This window comes from Apis mellifera, linkage group LG15 (genome assembly GCF_003254395.2).
Source record: "Apis mellifera strain DH4 linkage group LG15, Amel_HAv3.1, whole genome shotgun sequence".
In the NCBI taxonomy this organism is placed as follows: Eukaryota; Metazoa; Arthropoda; class Insecta; order Hymenoptera; family Apidae; genus Apis; species Apis mellifera.
In genome coordinates, this window is record NC_037652.1 from 9,470,773 (window position 1) to 9,487,907 (window position 17,135).

The 17,135-nt window shown below is 20.6% G+C and overlaps 2 protein-coding genes across 3 annotated transcripts; one reads left to right on the forward strand and one right to left on the reverse strand.

Annotated features, from left to right (window-relative positions):
* The first annotated feature begins 1,136 nt into the window (after positions 1-1,136).
* On the forward strand, positions 1,137-5,620 carry LOC552312 (RAD50-interacting protein 1). Of its 2 annotated transcripts, XM_624687.5 has the most exons (12): positions 1,139-1,355; positions 1,481-1,719; positions 1,791-1,964; positions 2,043-2,177; positions 2,311-2,572; positions 2,826-3,051; positions 3,206-3,371; positions 3,724-3,889; positions 3,963-4,183; positions 4,388-4,553; positions 4,630-4,763; positions 5,385-5,620. In XM_624687.5, exons 1-12 carry the CDS (start codon positions 1,227-1,229, stop codon positions 5,566-5,568), a joined length of 2,202 nt encoding a protein of 733 aa, XP_624690.4. In that variant the 5' UTR covers positions 1,139-1,226; the 3' UTR covers positions 5,569-5,620. The 2 variants fall into 2 exon arrangements, with proteins under 2 accessions (XP_006563777.2, XP_624690.4); XM_006563714.3 differs by lacking the exons at positions 3,724-3,889; positions 3,963-4,183 and having other exon boundaries at positions 1,137-1,355.
* A 198-nt stretch (positions 5,621-5,818) lies between these two features.
* LOC100576958 (WD repeat-containing protein 81) lies at positions 5,819-16,718 on the reverse strand. Its single transcript, XM_016916823.2, has 23 exons — positions 16,608-16,718; positions 16,285-16,522; positions 15,386-15,542; positions 14,944-15,199; positions 14,691-14,853; positions 14,170-14,586; positions 13,897-14,097; positions 13,670-13,815; positions 13,410-13,597; positions 12,759-13,330; positions 11,820-12,241; positions 11,325-11,618; positions 10,609-10,769; positions 9,768-10,442; positions 9,513-9,688; positions 9,154-9,434; positions 8,766-8,895; positions 8,428-8,596; positions 7,885-8,294; positions 7,102-7,395; positions 6,757-6,906; positions 6,570-6,676; positions 5,819-6,069 (listed from the first exon to the last, which is right to left on the reverse strand). Exons 2-23 carry the CDS (start codon positions 16,498-16,500, stop codon positions 5,838-5,840), a joined length of 5,817 nt encoding a protein of 1,938 aa, XP_016772312.2. The 5' UTR covers positions 16,501-16,522; positions 16,608-16,718; the 3' UTR covers positions 5,819-5,837.
* Positions 16,719-17,135: the final 417 nt, after the last annotated feature.

Sequence of the window (17,135 nt, forward strand, 5' to 3'; positions counted from 1 at the left end):
AAAATTTATTATATATTATTAGCTATAATAACTTATTAATTTTATATTAATTTCATAACAATAATTTATTATTTTTAATTTATTAAAATTTATTATTTTATTTATTATAAGAATATTTTTTGTTGTGAAAGAGAATATTATAATTGTTAATCAAATTCACAAATTTTTATCAAATTAATTTCTTGATTATGTATTATTTATATTTATTAAAATCAGCAACTGGTATGAAGTTCAGAAATAGAAAAATTTATATGATTGTATATAATCTCTGCCTATATATAAAAAATAATTTAACAATTTTTATATTATATTGTTCATTTTAGAATGTAATTTTATATTATTCTTATTCTTATTATCAAAATGATTTTTAATTTATGTTTCATAAATATTTTTACATGTAGCATTATAAAATGTTAATGATATAGGATTATAAGATTATAAAATATTTTATCACATATACTATTTTATTTATAATTTTATTCTTCATTAAATCATTGTCAATATTATAATCTTATTCTATATTGAATGTGAATAATAATTAAATGAACTAAAATTATTATTAGATTTTAAAACTCTCTGTGATATTTATTTTTTATTTAAATATATTTAAATTAGCCTCTATACATTTTTTTGAACGAATGAGCATTCGAATTTCATTTTTTTATATTCATATTACTACATTCCACATTCAATCATCTTTACTTATCCTTTTTTGATTTTAATTTTATCTTTCTTTATTTTTTTAATTTTTTAGTTATTTTCATTATATTTCTTTGATATAATATCTTGTCTTTTTTAATAAAATAATTTCATAAATTTTTTTATTAAAAAATTCTTTATTAAATTGATATATATATACTTGTAAAAAATAGATTTTCATTGTATTCATCGATATAAACATATTTTTATTACAATATAATATTTAGGAAAGTTTGGAATAAGACAATTAGGTTTATTAAATAAGTTTATAAAATTAAAGAAATAATGTTCATACATTTAAGCAATTGAATTATAATATAGATAAAAATACTATATTATATATTATATTTTAAAATAAAAACAGCAAGATATGAAAATTTATTATTTGTCTCAAGTTGTATATATATGTAATATATATATATATTAAGTATTGTAATTATACGTTTCATAATATTAGATATCATAACCTTAAATTATCAAATTTCTTATACATTTGTACAAAGAACATTTCTAATAGATATAACATTATGATAGATACAAAAGAAACAATTATACATAAATTTAATACAGAATTAGGAAATGATTTAAGAGGACTTAATAAAATATATGAATTTCATCAATATCTTAATACTCAAAAAAATGAAATTCAAAAATCAGTATGTATTTAAAAACATATTATTATTGTTAAAATTTTATTAAAAATAGTTTATATTTTCACATATTTTATTTTCACATAAAATTTGATAAAAAAAATTTGTTGTTATTGATCTTTTAAATTTAGCTGTCAATGGCATCAAGTGAAGCTCCATCAAAAGTAAAGGCAGTTATAGAAAATGTTGAAAAAATAGATATTGAATTTCAACAATTACAAAAAGCTTTTATCGAATTTAAAGAAAACATACAAGAAACAATGCAAGAAAATGACAAAAGTTTAGAAATGCAAAAAATTATCAATGTTATAACTTATTTAAATAAATCCTTATTATATTTGAATTTTATAAAATATATTGAAAACATTAGGTAAATTATTATTATCACTTATTTATTTATATTTTATAATTATTTCTAATAATGAAGGACTATGATTTTAGCGATGAAATACAAGTATCTTTAACAAATGGTGATGATGAATTAACTATTTCATTATATGTAGATCTTACAAATATTAGTTGTCAATTAAGATCATCAACTTGCCATTATCTCCAAAATTATGTAAAAGAAACTCTATATTTTTGGCATAATCTTATAAAGGATAAATTATCAAAGTATTACATTTTTGTTTAATATATTTTTATATATTTAATATGCATATATTGACAAATATACATATTAATAATTTTCAGAGAATATAATGATATATTAAAAGGATTAAAATGGCCTTTCTGTGGTAATAATGCAAGTTCTTTACATATTTCTGTACCAGAAATATTAATGAAGTTTAAAATACTTACAGAATATTTATTTCATTTACAATTACCGTATCCTTGTCTGAAGTGTAAATTTTATTTTTGTATTTTATTAAGATTTTTTATATTATTATTATAGAAAAATTATATTTTATTATTAACTTAATATATATACATATATACATATATATATAAATATATGTAGAGAAGAAACTGCAAAACCTGTAGTAACATCAGTATTATTAACAGATTTTACTCCTGTGAGTTTACCAATTTCATTGTTGGTACGGCCACTTAGACAAAGATTTATATATCATTTCACAGGTTCTAAATTAACAAATCGACAAGATAAACCTGAATGGTTTTTTACTCAAATATTAACTTGGATTAAAGATCATGTACAATGGATACAAAAAAATGTACAACCCGCTGCAAATTCAATAGGTCTTAATCATATAGATATGAAGGTAACATATTAGATTTATTTATATTGATACTTTTATTCTATAACAATATAATAAAATTTTATAAAAGAGCAAGAAATTTGATTTTAATTAAGTTTTATATTTTATATCATTCTGAATATTTCATTAATATGATAATGATATGATAATGATATTAATAATATTAGAATGAAAGTATTCATATGTTGTTTGTTACTATTATTTACACATTGAAATACATTAATACAATTTTATATAAATTATTTTATCGTAATAGGTAGAATTTATGCGAGCTTTGATACAATTAGCAGTTGAAAAGCTTCATTCTGAATTATCAATAGTACAATATGATGATGCTTTATTTGCTCATTTAGTTGATGAAGCTTTAGGTTTTGAACGAGAATTGAGAGAAACATTATTTTATCCTTCAACTCAACCAGCTACTGTTTTTGTACTTACACAAGCTCATATTTTTGTAAAGTGGATTAATATGGAAAAAAAATGTAATATATTTTTTATTAATTCTTTATTTAACTTATAATTTAATATTTTATATTAAATTATATAAATGTATATAAATAATTAAATTATATTTATATAGAATATTAAATTAATTTTAATAAAAGATTTCCAATCATTAATGTATTAAATTATTAGATGCAACTGAAAAAATGGATGCCATTTTGAGTTCAAATACAGCTTGGGAAAAATTATTGACTTCTGATGTTGATGATATGAAAGTAACTGAATGTGCAGATGCCTTTTTAACACTTCTTTCTACAATTTCTGATAGATATAAACATTTACCTCAACCAGGACACAGGTATAATTAATAATACATATAATTAATAAATAATATAAATAATTATTTATAAATGAATTTAACATATAATAAATATTAATAAAATAATTTAATAGAAAAATTTTTAATATCATATATGAAATTAATTGTTACTACAATTAAATAAAATTTTCTCATATTTTATCTTATATTATGATGACAAAGATCATAGAATAGATGATATTAAATCATTTATAGAGAAATGATATTATATTGTATCATTTTCTATAGCAAAAACAATCTTTAATATTTATATGATTTTATGTAATGTAATTATTATAATTTTCAATTCAATTTAATTCAATTCAATTCTTTTACATGAATCAAATAATAGATTACAGTTTCTTGAATTACAATTAGAATTAATTGATGATTGGAGAGTTCGATTACTTCAATTATTACATGAAAATTATGAAGATCCTTTAACATCTCTTATGCCATGTATTCTTAATACATTATATTATGTTGCAACTGTTCTAGAAGAATGGGGTGTAACAGTAGTAAGTATTTTAAATATTTCTTTCAAAAAAAAGTTTATACGTTACATATTTCTGATATTTAATTTTTTTTTAGCATTTTTTGCAATTATACTTTTTTAAGAAACAATTTGAAGCAGTTGAAACTGCTACATTAAAAGGAAATGACATAACTAAAAATGTAGGAGAAATCGAAGGTTCTGTATTTGATGAAGCTGTTGCACTTTTAAGAAGATTAGAAAAGACATTAATAAATGAAATTAGCGATTCTGTAGGTTTAGATGTAAAGGCAAAGAGTAGATCATATAGAACAGATAAGTAAGGATGTTTAGCACTAAATTTAGATTTATATAAAAAAGATTATTTAATATTTATATATAAAATCAAAGCTATTTATTCTAGATCAGATTATATTTTTTAATATTTATCAAGTTTCTTGTTTAAAAAATTGTATAAATTTTTACAAGTTTTAAATATTTAATAATTAATAATTTTCTATTTATAAAATAAATTTATTTACAGATGGTTTGCAATGCAATCTAGTAAAGAAGTGGTGTCCTTATCTGTCACACCAACTGGTTATTCCATGTTTCAAGAATTAGCTACGCAACTTAATTTATTGCATAATACACTTGCTTTACCTTTATTTGAACAGGCTTGGAAAAATTTAGCTTCACAATTTGATCAAGTCAGATATAAATTGAAAAATTATTTTAGATTTAAATATATTAAATATTTATATAAATATAAATTTTTTATTATAGTTTCTTCTAGAAGAAGTCGTTCTAGTAAATCATTTTAATATGGGTGGAGCTGAACAATTGCAATATGATATTTTTAGAAATCTATTTCCATTATTTGGTTTATACATCAATAAACCTGAATCATATTTTCCATTGTAAGTAGCAAATAATTATTATGTTAAAAATACATGAAACATTGGAATATGCAAATTTCTTATGTAATACTTATGTAAACTTTTAATGTAAAAATTTTTAATAACTTGAAGACAGAATTTAATGAATTATCAATTTATTTATTTTTATAAATCGCAATTTTAATTTTACAAAAATGAACAAAAGTATCATAAATATTATATAGAAATATAATTTTTATATTTCTGTGAAATTTTTTCTAATGTCGTTATATAAAACTGTATGATAAAATTTTTTCAAAATTATTAAATTAAATTATATAAACATATAATAATCTTAATTAATAATCTTTGTCTATAATCAATTTTATTCATGATATATGTAATATATAATATATCTAATATATGTGAATATATTTACATTATTATACTTAAAGATTATCAAAGAAATCTCTAATCTATATCTTTTTTTAATATAAAGAATTAAAGAATTTTTTAATATTTATTACTATAAGAAATTTGTTTTTTTTTATCAATATAATATTAATAATTATTAATGCTTCTATAATCTCATATTCTATAAAATATTCATTCTTCATTTATTCTGTCTAATAAAATTTAATAAAATTTAAATAATATTTTTAGGATTAAAGAAGCATGTATTTTATTAAATATCATGTTAGGTTCTGCAATATTACTCGTTGAGGCTCTTAATGATGATGATGAAATTATCGCAAATGAAATATTAGCAGATATCGGTGTTTATAAAATGTCTCCTGAACTTGCTTTAAAAGTAATTGGAACAAGAACGGATATAACTTATGTGTAAAGTGCTTTCTTTATATTAATCCAGAAATTAAAAATTTATTTAATTTTGTATATATTATGTATTATATCTTTTTTTTAAATAACAAATAGATATTAATATAGATTAATGTAAAGTAAAATTGTAAAATTATATATTTAAATTATTAAATTTATATATATATATATATATATATATATATATATATATATATATATATATATATATATATATATGTATGTATGTATAATTAGAAATCATATATATATATATTATATATTATCATATAATATTTAACAAATTAATGTTATTCCGCCATTATCAGCACCTAATAATAATAATCTATTAAGAGGAAGAACTGCCATTGTAGTCAGAAGACCTTTAAAAGTATCGGATTTTAATTTTGATGATGAAAATGAAGCTGTTGTTTCTATAGATGTGTAAACTCCTACCCGATTTGCCGTTGTTCCTATTATTAATTCTTGTTCGTACGTAGTCATGCAATGAACTGGTTCTGTAGAACCCCTAAAAATTTAAAATATGAAATGTAATTTTTAAGTACACTCGATAATTTTAAAAAATATGCTAAAAAATATAATTATAAAAGTAATGAATAATAAAAATATAGCGAAAATTTGAAACGAATAATATTTAATAAAAATATAATTTTTGTAAAATATAAAAATTATTTAATTAATGAATTAATTATTATATATACAAATTATATATAAGTTTTATGTATATATAAATGTATATTTATGATAAATATCATAAATAAATATAATATTTAAAAAAATATATCAATAATTCTTTTATTATATATACTATAAAATATTATATTCTTTCGTATATATTATAAAAAAAATAAATATTATAAAAATCTAGTAATTCTTAGTAATCATTATTATACATCATAATTATTCATATTTTCAATGAATTAAAAAATTTTAAATTATTAAAAGCAAATAATAAAAATTATAAATACATGATATATTAATATAATAAAAAATAATATTTTAACTTACTTCATATGAAATTTTAATTTCCCATCTAATGCACTCCATACAGCAATAGTTTCATCTAGTGAAGAACTAATTAATGTTGTTTCATTAACTGCTTCTAATTGTAATATCTAAAAGAATGATGATTAAACATTTCATTAAATATTGTTGAATATTGTTTTTAAGATCTCTTTCTTTGAGCATAACATACTTCACATTCATGACCTTTCCAAGATGCAATAATAAGACCAGTACGAATATCTAAAATTGTTAGAAAACCTGATGCTTGACCTAATGCTACCCAATAACCACTAGGTGCTACTGCAATGCATCGAATTAAACCTGTTGGATTTATAGATACCTAAAAAAAGAAACTCATTGTTATTTTATTTAGAAGATAATAGAATAGATAATAAAATTTATTCATTCTGTTAACATAAATCAATTTCTTAAAAGATTTAATAAAAGTTAACGAAAATTATGAATCTAGATTTATAAGAATTGCCAAAAAAAAAATTTTATTTTATGAAATATTTTACAATATGATAATACTTACTTTCATTTCATTTACATATTGAAATGTTCTACAATCAATAACTCTCAATGTAATATCAGTTGTACCCACAAGTAAAGTTGTACATGGAGAAGGACTTGCAGCCAGTGTATTTACAGGAACTGGACGTGAACTTTCTGGACATCCAAGGAGGGAACCCATGAAAGGATCCCAGCAATGAATTGTACCATCGCAAGTGATTACGTATCTTAAGGATTCTAAGAATGTAAGTGCAAGAATCGATTTTTTATGTCCAGTATAAGTATACTGACAAGATGATACAGTATTTCCATCTCCCTATTATAAAAAATATAAATTTTAAATATAAATTTTTTATATAATATATTTCTAAATCTCATAATTTAAATTTCTGTAAAAAAAAATTAAAATATCTTTTATATATTAGAAATTTTGTATTTTATATTTTTATATAAATTAATATAATTTTATTATTTTTACTTCTTTAGAAGAATTTTTTTTATATATAACATATATAATTTATTATTATTATATAGATTATTATTATAGATTATTATTCATTGATCTTTCGAAGATCAATTTTAAAAATTAAAACGAATATAAAAATTAATAAAAATATCAGTTAAAATTTATTTATCATATTATAATCGCTTTAAGTTTATAAGATAATGAAGATAGAACAATCTATTTTATTTCTATTTTGCTTCATTTTGTAATTATATAAGTATAATTTTTGTATTTGTTTTAATTTCTAGAATTGAAAAAGATATATATATTTGAAACATATATAATTTTATATAATTTTACCTGACTTCTTAAACTCCATAATTTTACAGTCTTATCTCTTCCTCCACTCATGAAACTATTTTCATTATCTAGTACATATAGGCACCTAACACTATTAGTGTGACCACTAAAAGTTTGAAGTTTTATTTGTTTTATATTAAATGTTACATCTTTCTCTGATCTTCCAATTTCATGTTCCCAATATGCCAACCAATTTCCACGTAATTGTCTACCAGTTGACAAAGAACAATTTGTTTCACGATTAGATATAACATTTTCAGAAGTAACATAATCTCCAATATCATTTTTTTGTACTGCAAATCTATTCCCCACAACTGATATATTTTCAAAATTAGTTGTATCTTTATTTGTTAATTCTATATTTTCTGCTATATTATAATTATTATATGATGTATCCAATATTGTGTCATCTTTAAAATAATCAAAAAGTATATTAAATTTACAAATTCACAAATAAAATTAGAAACAAAAAAATTATATATAAAAAATTATTCTGAGAAAAAAATGTGATTAAAAATAAATAAAATATAATATGGAACATACCAGTATTGGAAATTTTTATTTCTTTTTCATATTTACGACACAAATTATGTATATGTTCATGATTTTTTAATATATGTTTCATTATTTCATTGTCAATACATTTATAAAAAAGCATATATGTTTTATGAGCAAATTCTGTTGTAAATACAGCTTTTAATTCTTCAAGTGCCTAAAATTAAAATATAAAAAATATATATATATATATACATATACATATTTAAAATTTATTATAATGCAACACACGCACACATATTTATATTTAATATTTAGTATTTATAATAATATCATTTGGTTGTCTCATCTCATAATTATATAAAATTTATTAATATCTTTATTACCTTATTTTTCTGAGAATCAGATGTATCTATATTTTCTACGACTGGTGGAGAATAAGAATCAGCAACATCTGTATTAAAATTTGTTTGAAGTCCAAGCATATCTCTATTATCTTCATTTGAAACTTTTATCCTATACATAAATACACACACACACATATATATATATATATATATATATATATATATATATATATATATATATATAATATTATTATTATTATATCAATATTAATATTATGTACATTAATTCAAATTAATATACATATTAATATGTATAATATACATATATATAATAATATACAAACAATATACAATATTACGTATAAATTAATTTAAAATAACATTAACATGTAATAATATATAATAATAATATAGGTAATTAATATACCTTGTAAAATGTTCACTTATTGTTTTTTGGCTAATTTCATCTTTAATATTTTCTATAACATCTTGATTAAATGATTTATCAAATGCTAAGAAAAATCGTTGAATAGGTACAGCTAAATGATTTTTTGTAATAACACCACCTAATCGTAAGCTAAACATAAATAGAGTTTCTAAACATTTTTCCGCCATTATAGAACGTGCAAGTATTCCATTAGGAAAAGTAAATCTTGTTGACGATAATATACGAACTGTAGGATATAATATTGCTTTGACAATTGGTTCCTACGAATTAATTTTTTTGTCAATTTTTATATGATGTTCAATATGAGATTTAGAAAGATTTATATTATATGATCATACATGAAGTACATCCATCAGTATGGCATCACTGAGATATGGTGTAATATAGTTTAAAAGAGTTAAACATGAAATAAGTCCCCCTTCCAAGTTTTGCGTTAATTTTCTTTTACAAAGCGCTAAAAGTTCAACCATATGTGCAAAATATTGTAATACTATAATCTGTTCTCCATACAGACCTAGATAGGTAATTAAATTAGTTTCGTTTTGAAAAATTTAAATTAGAAATATAATTCTTTTTTATATAAATAAATTAACCTGCAATAGCTGCAAGACACTCTAAAACTTTGTTAGCATTGCGATCACCAAGTAAAACTTTCTTATTCCAGGAAGTACTTTCAATAGTCAAAAGAGTATCATTAGTTATTGTTAAATTCTCTTTTCCAGTATAACATAATGTAAGCATTCTCAATAAATTCCGAGATAAATATTTAGCAGTAAGTACAGGACCAAGTCGATGAGACAACCAAATGATAGATTCTGCACTCATTTCTGAAGTTGTACATTCGTTTGATGTAGATTTTTGATAAACATGATCTAATTGAATATCTTCATGCACTATAGAACTAGATTTATTATTATCTGTTAATAATATTATAGAACTTTGGTCTTCAATTCCTATAGTACATATTTCTTCAGATGTATTAGTAGATTGGCTAAATCCTCCATAAGTGAAATCATCATTAGAATTTTTACTTCCAACAAAACAACCAATATTGCTAAATTCTGTTAAGGATTTATTAAAAGAATTGGATGTCTTAGGTATAGGAATTATTGGTGATTTAACTGATTTTAATGGTGAAATTTTACTTCCCTCTTCATTTAAATCATCATTAAGATTTAAACATAGATCAATGTTTAAATCAATATCACATGCTACACCAGAATTTAAAGATATCCAAGAATTTTCTTCCGTTTCCATTGTAAATACTTCTGTAAAAAAAATAAGAAAAATACTTCAAAATTTTCAAATTTAAAATAGAATATATTAAGTTTTATTTTTTTAAATATTTTTTAAACATGTTTTGAACAAATTTCGATATATTTGGAAATGGTTAAAAGATAATTAAAATTTAATATGTTATATTTGATTATCTACCATCAATATCATTATCAGTTGAATTCATATCACGCATGTAATCATTAGGTACAGGTCCAGGTGATAAAGAAATATTATGTTCAGAGCCTGCAGAAAAATCTTCATCCAAGGGAGATAAAATTCCTTCTCCTTCGTTATACATTCCACTTAAATCACAACTTCTATAAAAAAAAAAATTAAATTTGACAAAATTGACAATTAAATTTGTAAGTCTTTAAAACAATTTTATTTAAATAATAACTACAAACGCATATTTTGCATCTATATACGTGTATTTTTTAATTTATGAAATAGTATAATTTTACTAGGAAATTTTTATTACAAATATTTTATAATTTAACATATATATTAAAATCTGAAAATGTCAAATTGAATCGAATCGAATTTCTAAAAATATTCTTTGATTCAATATTATCGAATTTCTCAAGAATTTCAGAATTTTTAATTCTTTCTTTTTAATTTTATAAATAAGTACCAAAATGTTATTTAACTTTTCAAAATTTTAAAGAATTCTCCTATGGATATTTACCAATTATAAAATGAAACTATCGCGATCCAATTCCTATTCCCGATCTGTTTCAACCAAGACAATGGTTTCCGACATTTTCAGATTCTTATACATCTTTAATAAATATTTAAAATCATGAATTATTTTTAGAAATATTTTGTAATTTAATATTATTTAATATTTAAATATTTTATATAATTTTTCTTACTTAAGATTGCCACTTTTATGAGTATATGATAAAGATCCTTGTATATAATCTCTATATCCTCCAACTGCTTCTACGAGAGGTGCAATAAAATTTTCCAAAAAACGTCGCAGACCCAATCTTACCATAAGTTTTAATAGGAAATTTCTATGATATAAACGCGTGGTTTTAAATTTTGCTATTAATCCTGAAGAAAGTACATCAGCATGTATGAAATTATCCATAAAAGAACCATTTTCATATAGTTTCATAATAGACAAAAGGAATGTTTCTGCAGTATCTCTAGGACCCAATGCCCTAAAAAAAATACCAATTATGCGATATTTAGAAAAGTTAATAAAATTTTAAATTAAAAAAAATTGTATAAATATTTATAATACTTATAATATAATTTTTCAAGAATCTTTAATATAAAGTATATAAGATATATTTTCTATTAAATATTTGAACGTTCTTAAATATTATTTATAGATAATTATATTAGATATTATAACTTACTTGGCAACAGGATCAAATAAATGCCATGCAGCCAAAACTGCACTATATGGTTCTTCCATTATTTGTTGTATATGAGGTACAATCAATTCCAAACATGCTTCCCTTGCAATTCCAGTATGAATTAATAAATGTTCTAATTCCCTTGCAATTGCTTTTACTTTGCATTCACTAATTTTACAAAGGAATTTTGTTTTTGTTTTAAAAATAAAATCTATATCATCTTCAGATTTTATAATAAAATTTAATTCACGAATTAAACTATTATATTCTTGTAACATTTCTACTATATTAAATAGATATTTGTAATACTTGGAAAATGGAAATAAACTTCCAGAAAATATTGGTTGCAGAAATTGATGTGCAGATGGCGGAGGTAAACCCATATGAGTAATTGTTGGATAACGAAAAGGCATATCAGCTACCTGAAAACTTATATTAATGTATAATTTTATCATATATATCATAATATCTTCAATCTATATTATATATCATATCATAATATAACTCATTTAATCTGGTCAAAATATTAATAATTTATTATATTATTTAAAATAATACGAATAAATAATATAATAAATAATTATTTATTATTCAAAATATAAAAAATCAAATTTGAATAAAAATTTATTTATTTATTTTTTTAATTTATATTATTATATATATATATATATATATATATAATAGTAAAATTAAATGCATACGATATACATTTCAGAAATACATGTTTAGAATGTAAAATTAATAATAAAATTAATAATAAATTTTCGTTCATTAATAATCTTTAATACAAATTGTAATTGAATATAATTTAAACTATTAAAAATTTGTTTTATAAAAAACATTATTAATTATATAATTAATAATTCAATTTGATTTTATTAAATATTTTATTTATAATGATTAATACATATTAATTTATGTATAATAATTAATACTTACTTCTATGTTGTCAATATTATAACTATTTGGTATAATATCAACTTGAAGTAATAAAGCAACAGCATTTCTTACACATTTAGGTAAGCTATCAGCTGATATCTTCAAAATATTTAAACACGTTGCAAGTCTTTTTGCAAATGAAACCTTCTCAATATTCCATGTTGCTCGAAATTTATTAGATAAAAATATTTCCACAATTAAACAACCGAGAATTTGTTGTTCTTTAATACGTCCACTAGCCACGATTTGTTTATAATTTGTGAATGACTCATGTAATTCAATTTGAGGTTTATAAACTTGAGAACTCATTTTATTTATGAATGTATGCATTGTTTCAACATGCATGATAGCTGTAACAGGATTATAATCTTTTGGAAGAGTTATCATCTGATTTATAGATTTATCTTGTTTAGTGTCTTCGGTAGTAAGTAAAGAACCTCGAGAACGACTTAATAATCGACTTAAAACCAAAGGAGATGATTTCGATGTATTTATAATTGATAATTCTTCTTCTTCAAATCCAGAACTATGACCTTCATCATCACTAGTTCTATTTCCAGATTGATCACTTCCTATAATAAATTATTTGATTAATATCGAATAAAAATAAAATTATTTCACAAAATATTAAAAATTTTATATTAAACATACTATATTTATTAATTAAAAAAGATGAGCGTAATCGTGGTGGAATCTTACACCAATAAGGTGAAGGAATAATTTTTTGTGGATGTGGTTGCGTAAAAAGTTGAACAATACCAGAATTGGTTAAACTTGTATGATTATCAACAAGTTGTAAACAAACATTTTTTGATTTTACCGCAGCTGAACCAGATAATCTATAATATAAAAAAATTAAATAATAATAATAATAATATATATTATTGTATATTAAAATAAACATCTTATACTTGTAACCAAAAGTTAAATCTATCCAATGATGTAGTCTTTCAGAAACATAAAAACTTTCTAAAGCTTCTCTATGTCTTTCAATAAAATCTTCCGGTGATGTAGCCCATCCTGGAATTTCTAAATCTGGTAAATCTTCATGAATAGACTGTAATTTATTGATCGTTATATATATTTTACAATTAATTATATATATTATGAAAGATTAAATTAATTATTTTTATCTTACCTTAAAAACTCTAGGATCAGTAAAAAATTGTGGTATACATTCATCTGGACTCCAATCATGTAATCTCTGTATCGAAGCAGGATATTCTCCTGGTACCCATTGCGGTCGTACATATTTACAAAGGACGGATTTATTATAACGACGAGAAAGATAAACATAATATGTAATTTCTGATAATACATCCGATACATGATGTCCTACCTATAAATATTGTCAAAATAATAATTCATTAAATAATTATTATACTTTAAAATTTAATTGTTAAATACTTACTTCAGTCGATTGTGAATCAAATGTTAAATCCAATTGCCTATCACCTTTGTTTAATCGAAATTTTGATTTTGTCAAATCTCTCCAATTACCACCACATCTTGATGTAAAATCTGTGACCCAAGGCATCACATGATGACAACTTGGATCACCATATCTTCTGCCAGCCAAATTATTTAACGCAGTTAAATAATCATAATTGCTAATACAATTATACACCCACATTTCACATAATTTTTCAATATTTTCATTCATTCCAAAATTAGAATTCCCTTGTAATGTTAAATTTGATGAAATTGTATCAAAATTTCTTTTATATCCATTAAAATTTTTGGTTCTTATTTCTTGACTATTAATGGAAACTTTAGAATATTCATTTTCAGACTTTATATATATGTTGTCATTTACTTTTGGTAATACCTAATAATATAAAATCTAAGAAAGTAGTTATAATTTCAAAAGAAAATTAAATAAATAAAAAATATCTAAATATCTAATAAAAAATGATGACATATAATATTAACCTGAATAGTAAAATTATCCATAATTAATATATCACTAAGGGTAATTTCACCTAATACTAAACCTTTATCATGCAAGTCTCTAGATAATTGCAATAATTGATATATTAAAAACAATGGTTTTCCATGACTCATACTTAAAGCAGCAGGACTGTACATTACACATCTTTAACAGCAATAAATAATAGAATTATTTAATATATAAGAAATTATAATTGAAATACATGTATAATATATATGTATAATATATACTTACTCACGTAAAGAATATTGTGCTGTTTGTTCATGCAATGTTAAAAAAGCAGATGTAGTTTCGATAGCAAATAATATTGGAAGGAGATTGCAATGTACTTCAGTTGATATACCAGGCAATATAGATATCACTAATCCATTTTGTATTTGTATCAGAGTACAACCATACATTTTCTGTAATACTTCTTGCATAATCCAAATATCACTTACATTAGCAATTATATTGTATTGTTCTTTATGTTCTACACAATTCCATGGACCTATAATATAAAATATAAAAAAAAATCAATCTATTTTTTTTATTAAATAATTAATATTAAATAATATATAACTAAGTATATATAAGTAATAAATTATATTATAAGTATATATAAGTATTAAATTATATATATAACTAAAGAATTATATATATCGTATAAATATTAAATTTATTTAAACATACATACTGTAATATTTTTTATAACATTCTTTCCATAAATTTCGATAATTAGTTTCCGCAACATAATGCATCAATTGTGAATATGTCAAATCTGTATGAGTATTTCCATTTATATTCCTTCCTCTTGGAAGTGGAATAGCATACTTGTGTTGTTTTTCGTAAATCTGGGAATTATTATTAAGAATTATTTATAAAGAGAATAAAAGCATTAAAAATATTATTCTGTGATAATATGATATGATATGATATGATATGATATATCTATGATAATGATTCTGTGATATAACTATGGTAATTAATTAATAATTAATAATATAATATTATAATAATAAATAATTTATGTCCTATTATGTCCTATTATATTATGTCCTAATTTACATACGATTTGACATATATAACAAACAAAATTATATGAATGTAATTTATTTTTGAAGTTATAATGTTTTCAAAAAAAATTTATAATTCAATCAATAATTAAAAAGAATATTTGAAACAAATTAAAAAAATGAGCATGTTTTTAATTTATTTTTTTACAGTTTATTCAATAAATTAATAAATAAATATATTATTTTTGTAATTAATCAATAAATATATCACAAGAGAATTAATTTAATGAATAAATAATAAAAGGATTTTTTTGTTATTATATTATTATTGTATATTATAATTTCAGAATGCAATAAATACAGTAATTACTTAAATTTTTACATATATATATATATAATTTTTTTGTAGAAAAATTAATATTTTCATTATATGGTAACCTAAAATTATTTAATTTTCAAAATATTTTAAAAAATATATAAAATAACATAATTTGTATACATATATATATATATATATATTTTATACATATATATATATAAAATTATAAAAAATTTTTTGAAATAATAAAAATTAACATACTTTAACATATACTCTTATCCAATCTGGACCTAAATCTTCAAGCACAGGATAAGCTGCAATTTCATCTGCACTTAATCGTTCATGATAAATGAATGAAATTGGACCTGTATTAAGTAAATTATTCAACCAATTTTTGTGAATAGTTAAACAAATTCTACCATCTATTACTTTTATATATTTTGGCGGCACAAGCAACTCTTTCGTTATTATATCCATTTTATATCTTTATACTTTATATCTATAAAAATTAAATTTATAATTATATTTTTTGTATATATTTAAATAAAAAACAGTATATTATATCCTTAATTTATATTCTTAACCATTAATGATATAATTTTATATCATATTTATAATATAATAAAAAAGATAGCGTAACAAGCATTTATTACGTATGTTTACTTAGTCATTTAATGTCATACACAGCTGATAATATACCTGTATATAGTAAATGAACAGCTGATTTTAGACGCCATATTTAAATATAATTGTATAATATATAACAAATAAAATATATTTGAAAACAAATTTTTTATATAATAATTATATCATAAATTTTAAAAATATATTTCATGTATTTTATTTATTTATTACTTATTTATTGTTTTTCTTTAATATTTAAATTGTCTAAAATTTCTATGTACAGTTATATATAATATATATATATATATATATATATACAGGATTTATATGGGTAATTAGTTTGTTTTCTGTCATTACTATTTTATTTATCATACGAATAAAAACATTTCTGTTATTTTATTTTTATAAATTCTTTTCTTTTAATAATTTTTTTAAGTTATATAACAAAATATTGGATATATTTCATAAAATGATATTTCAATCTATTG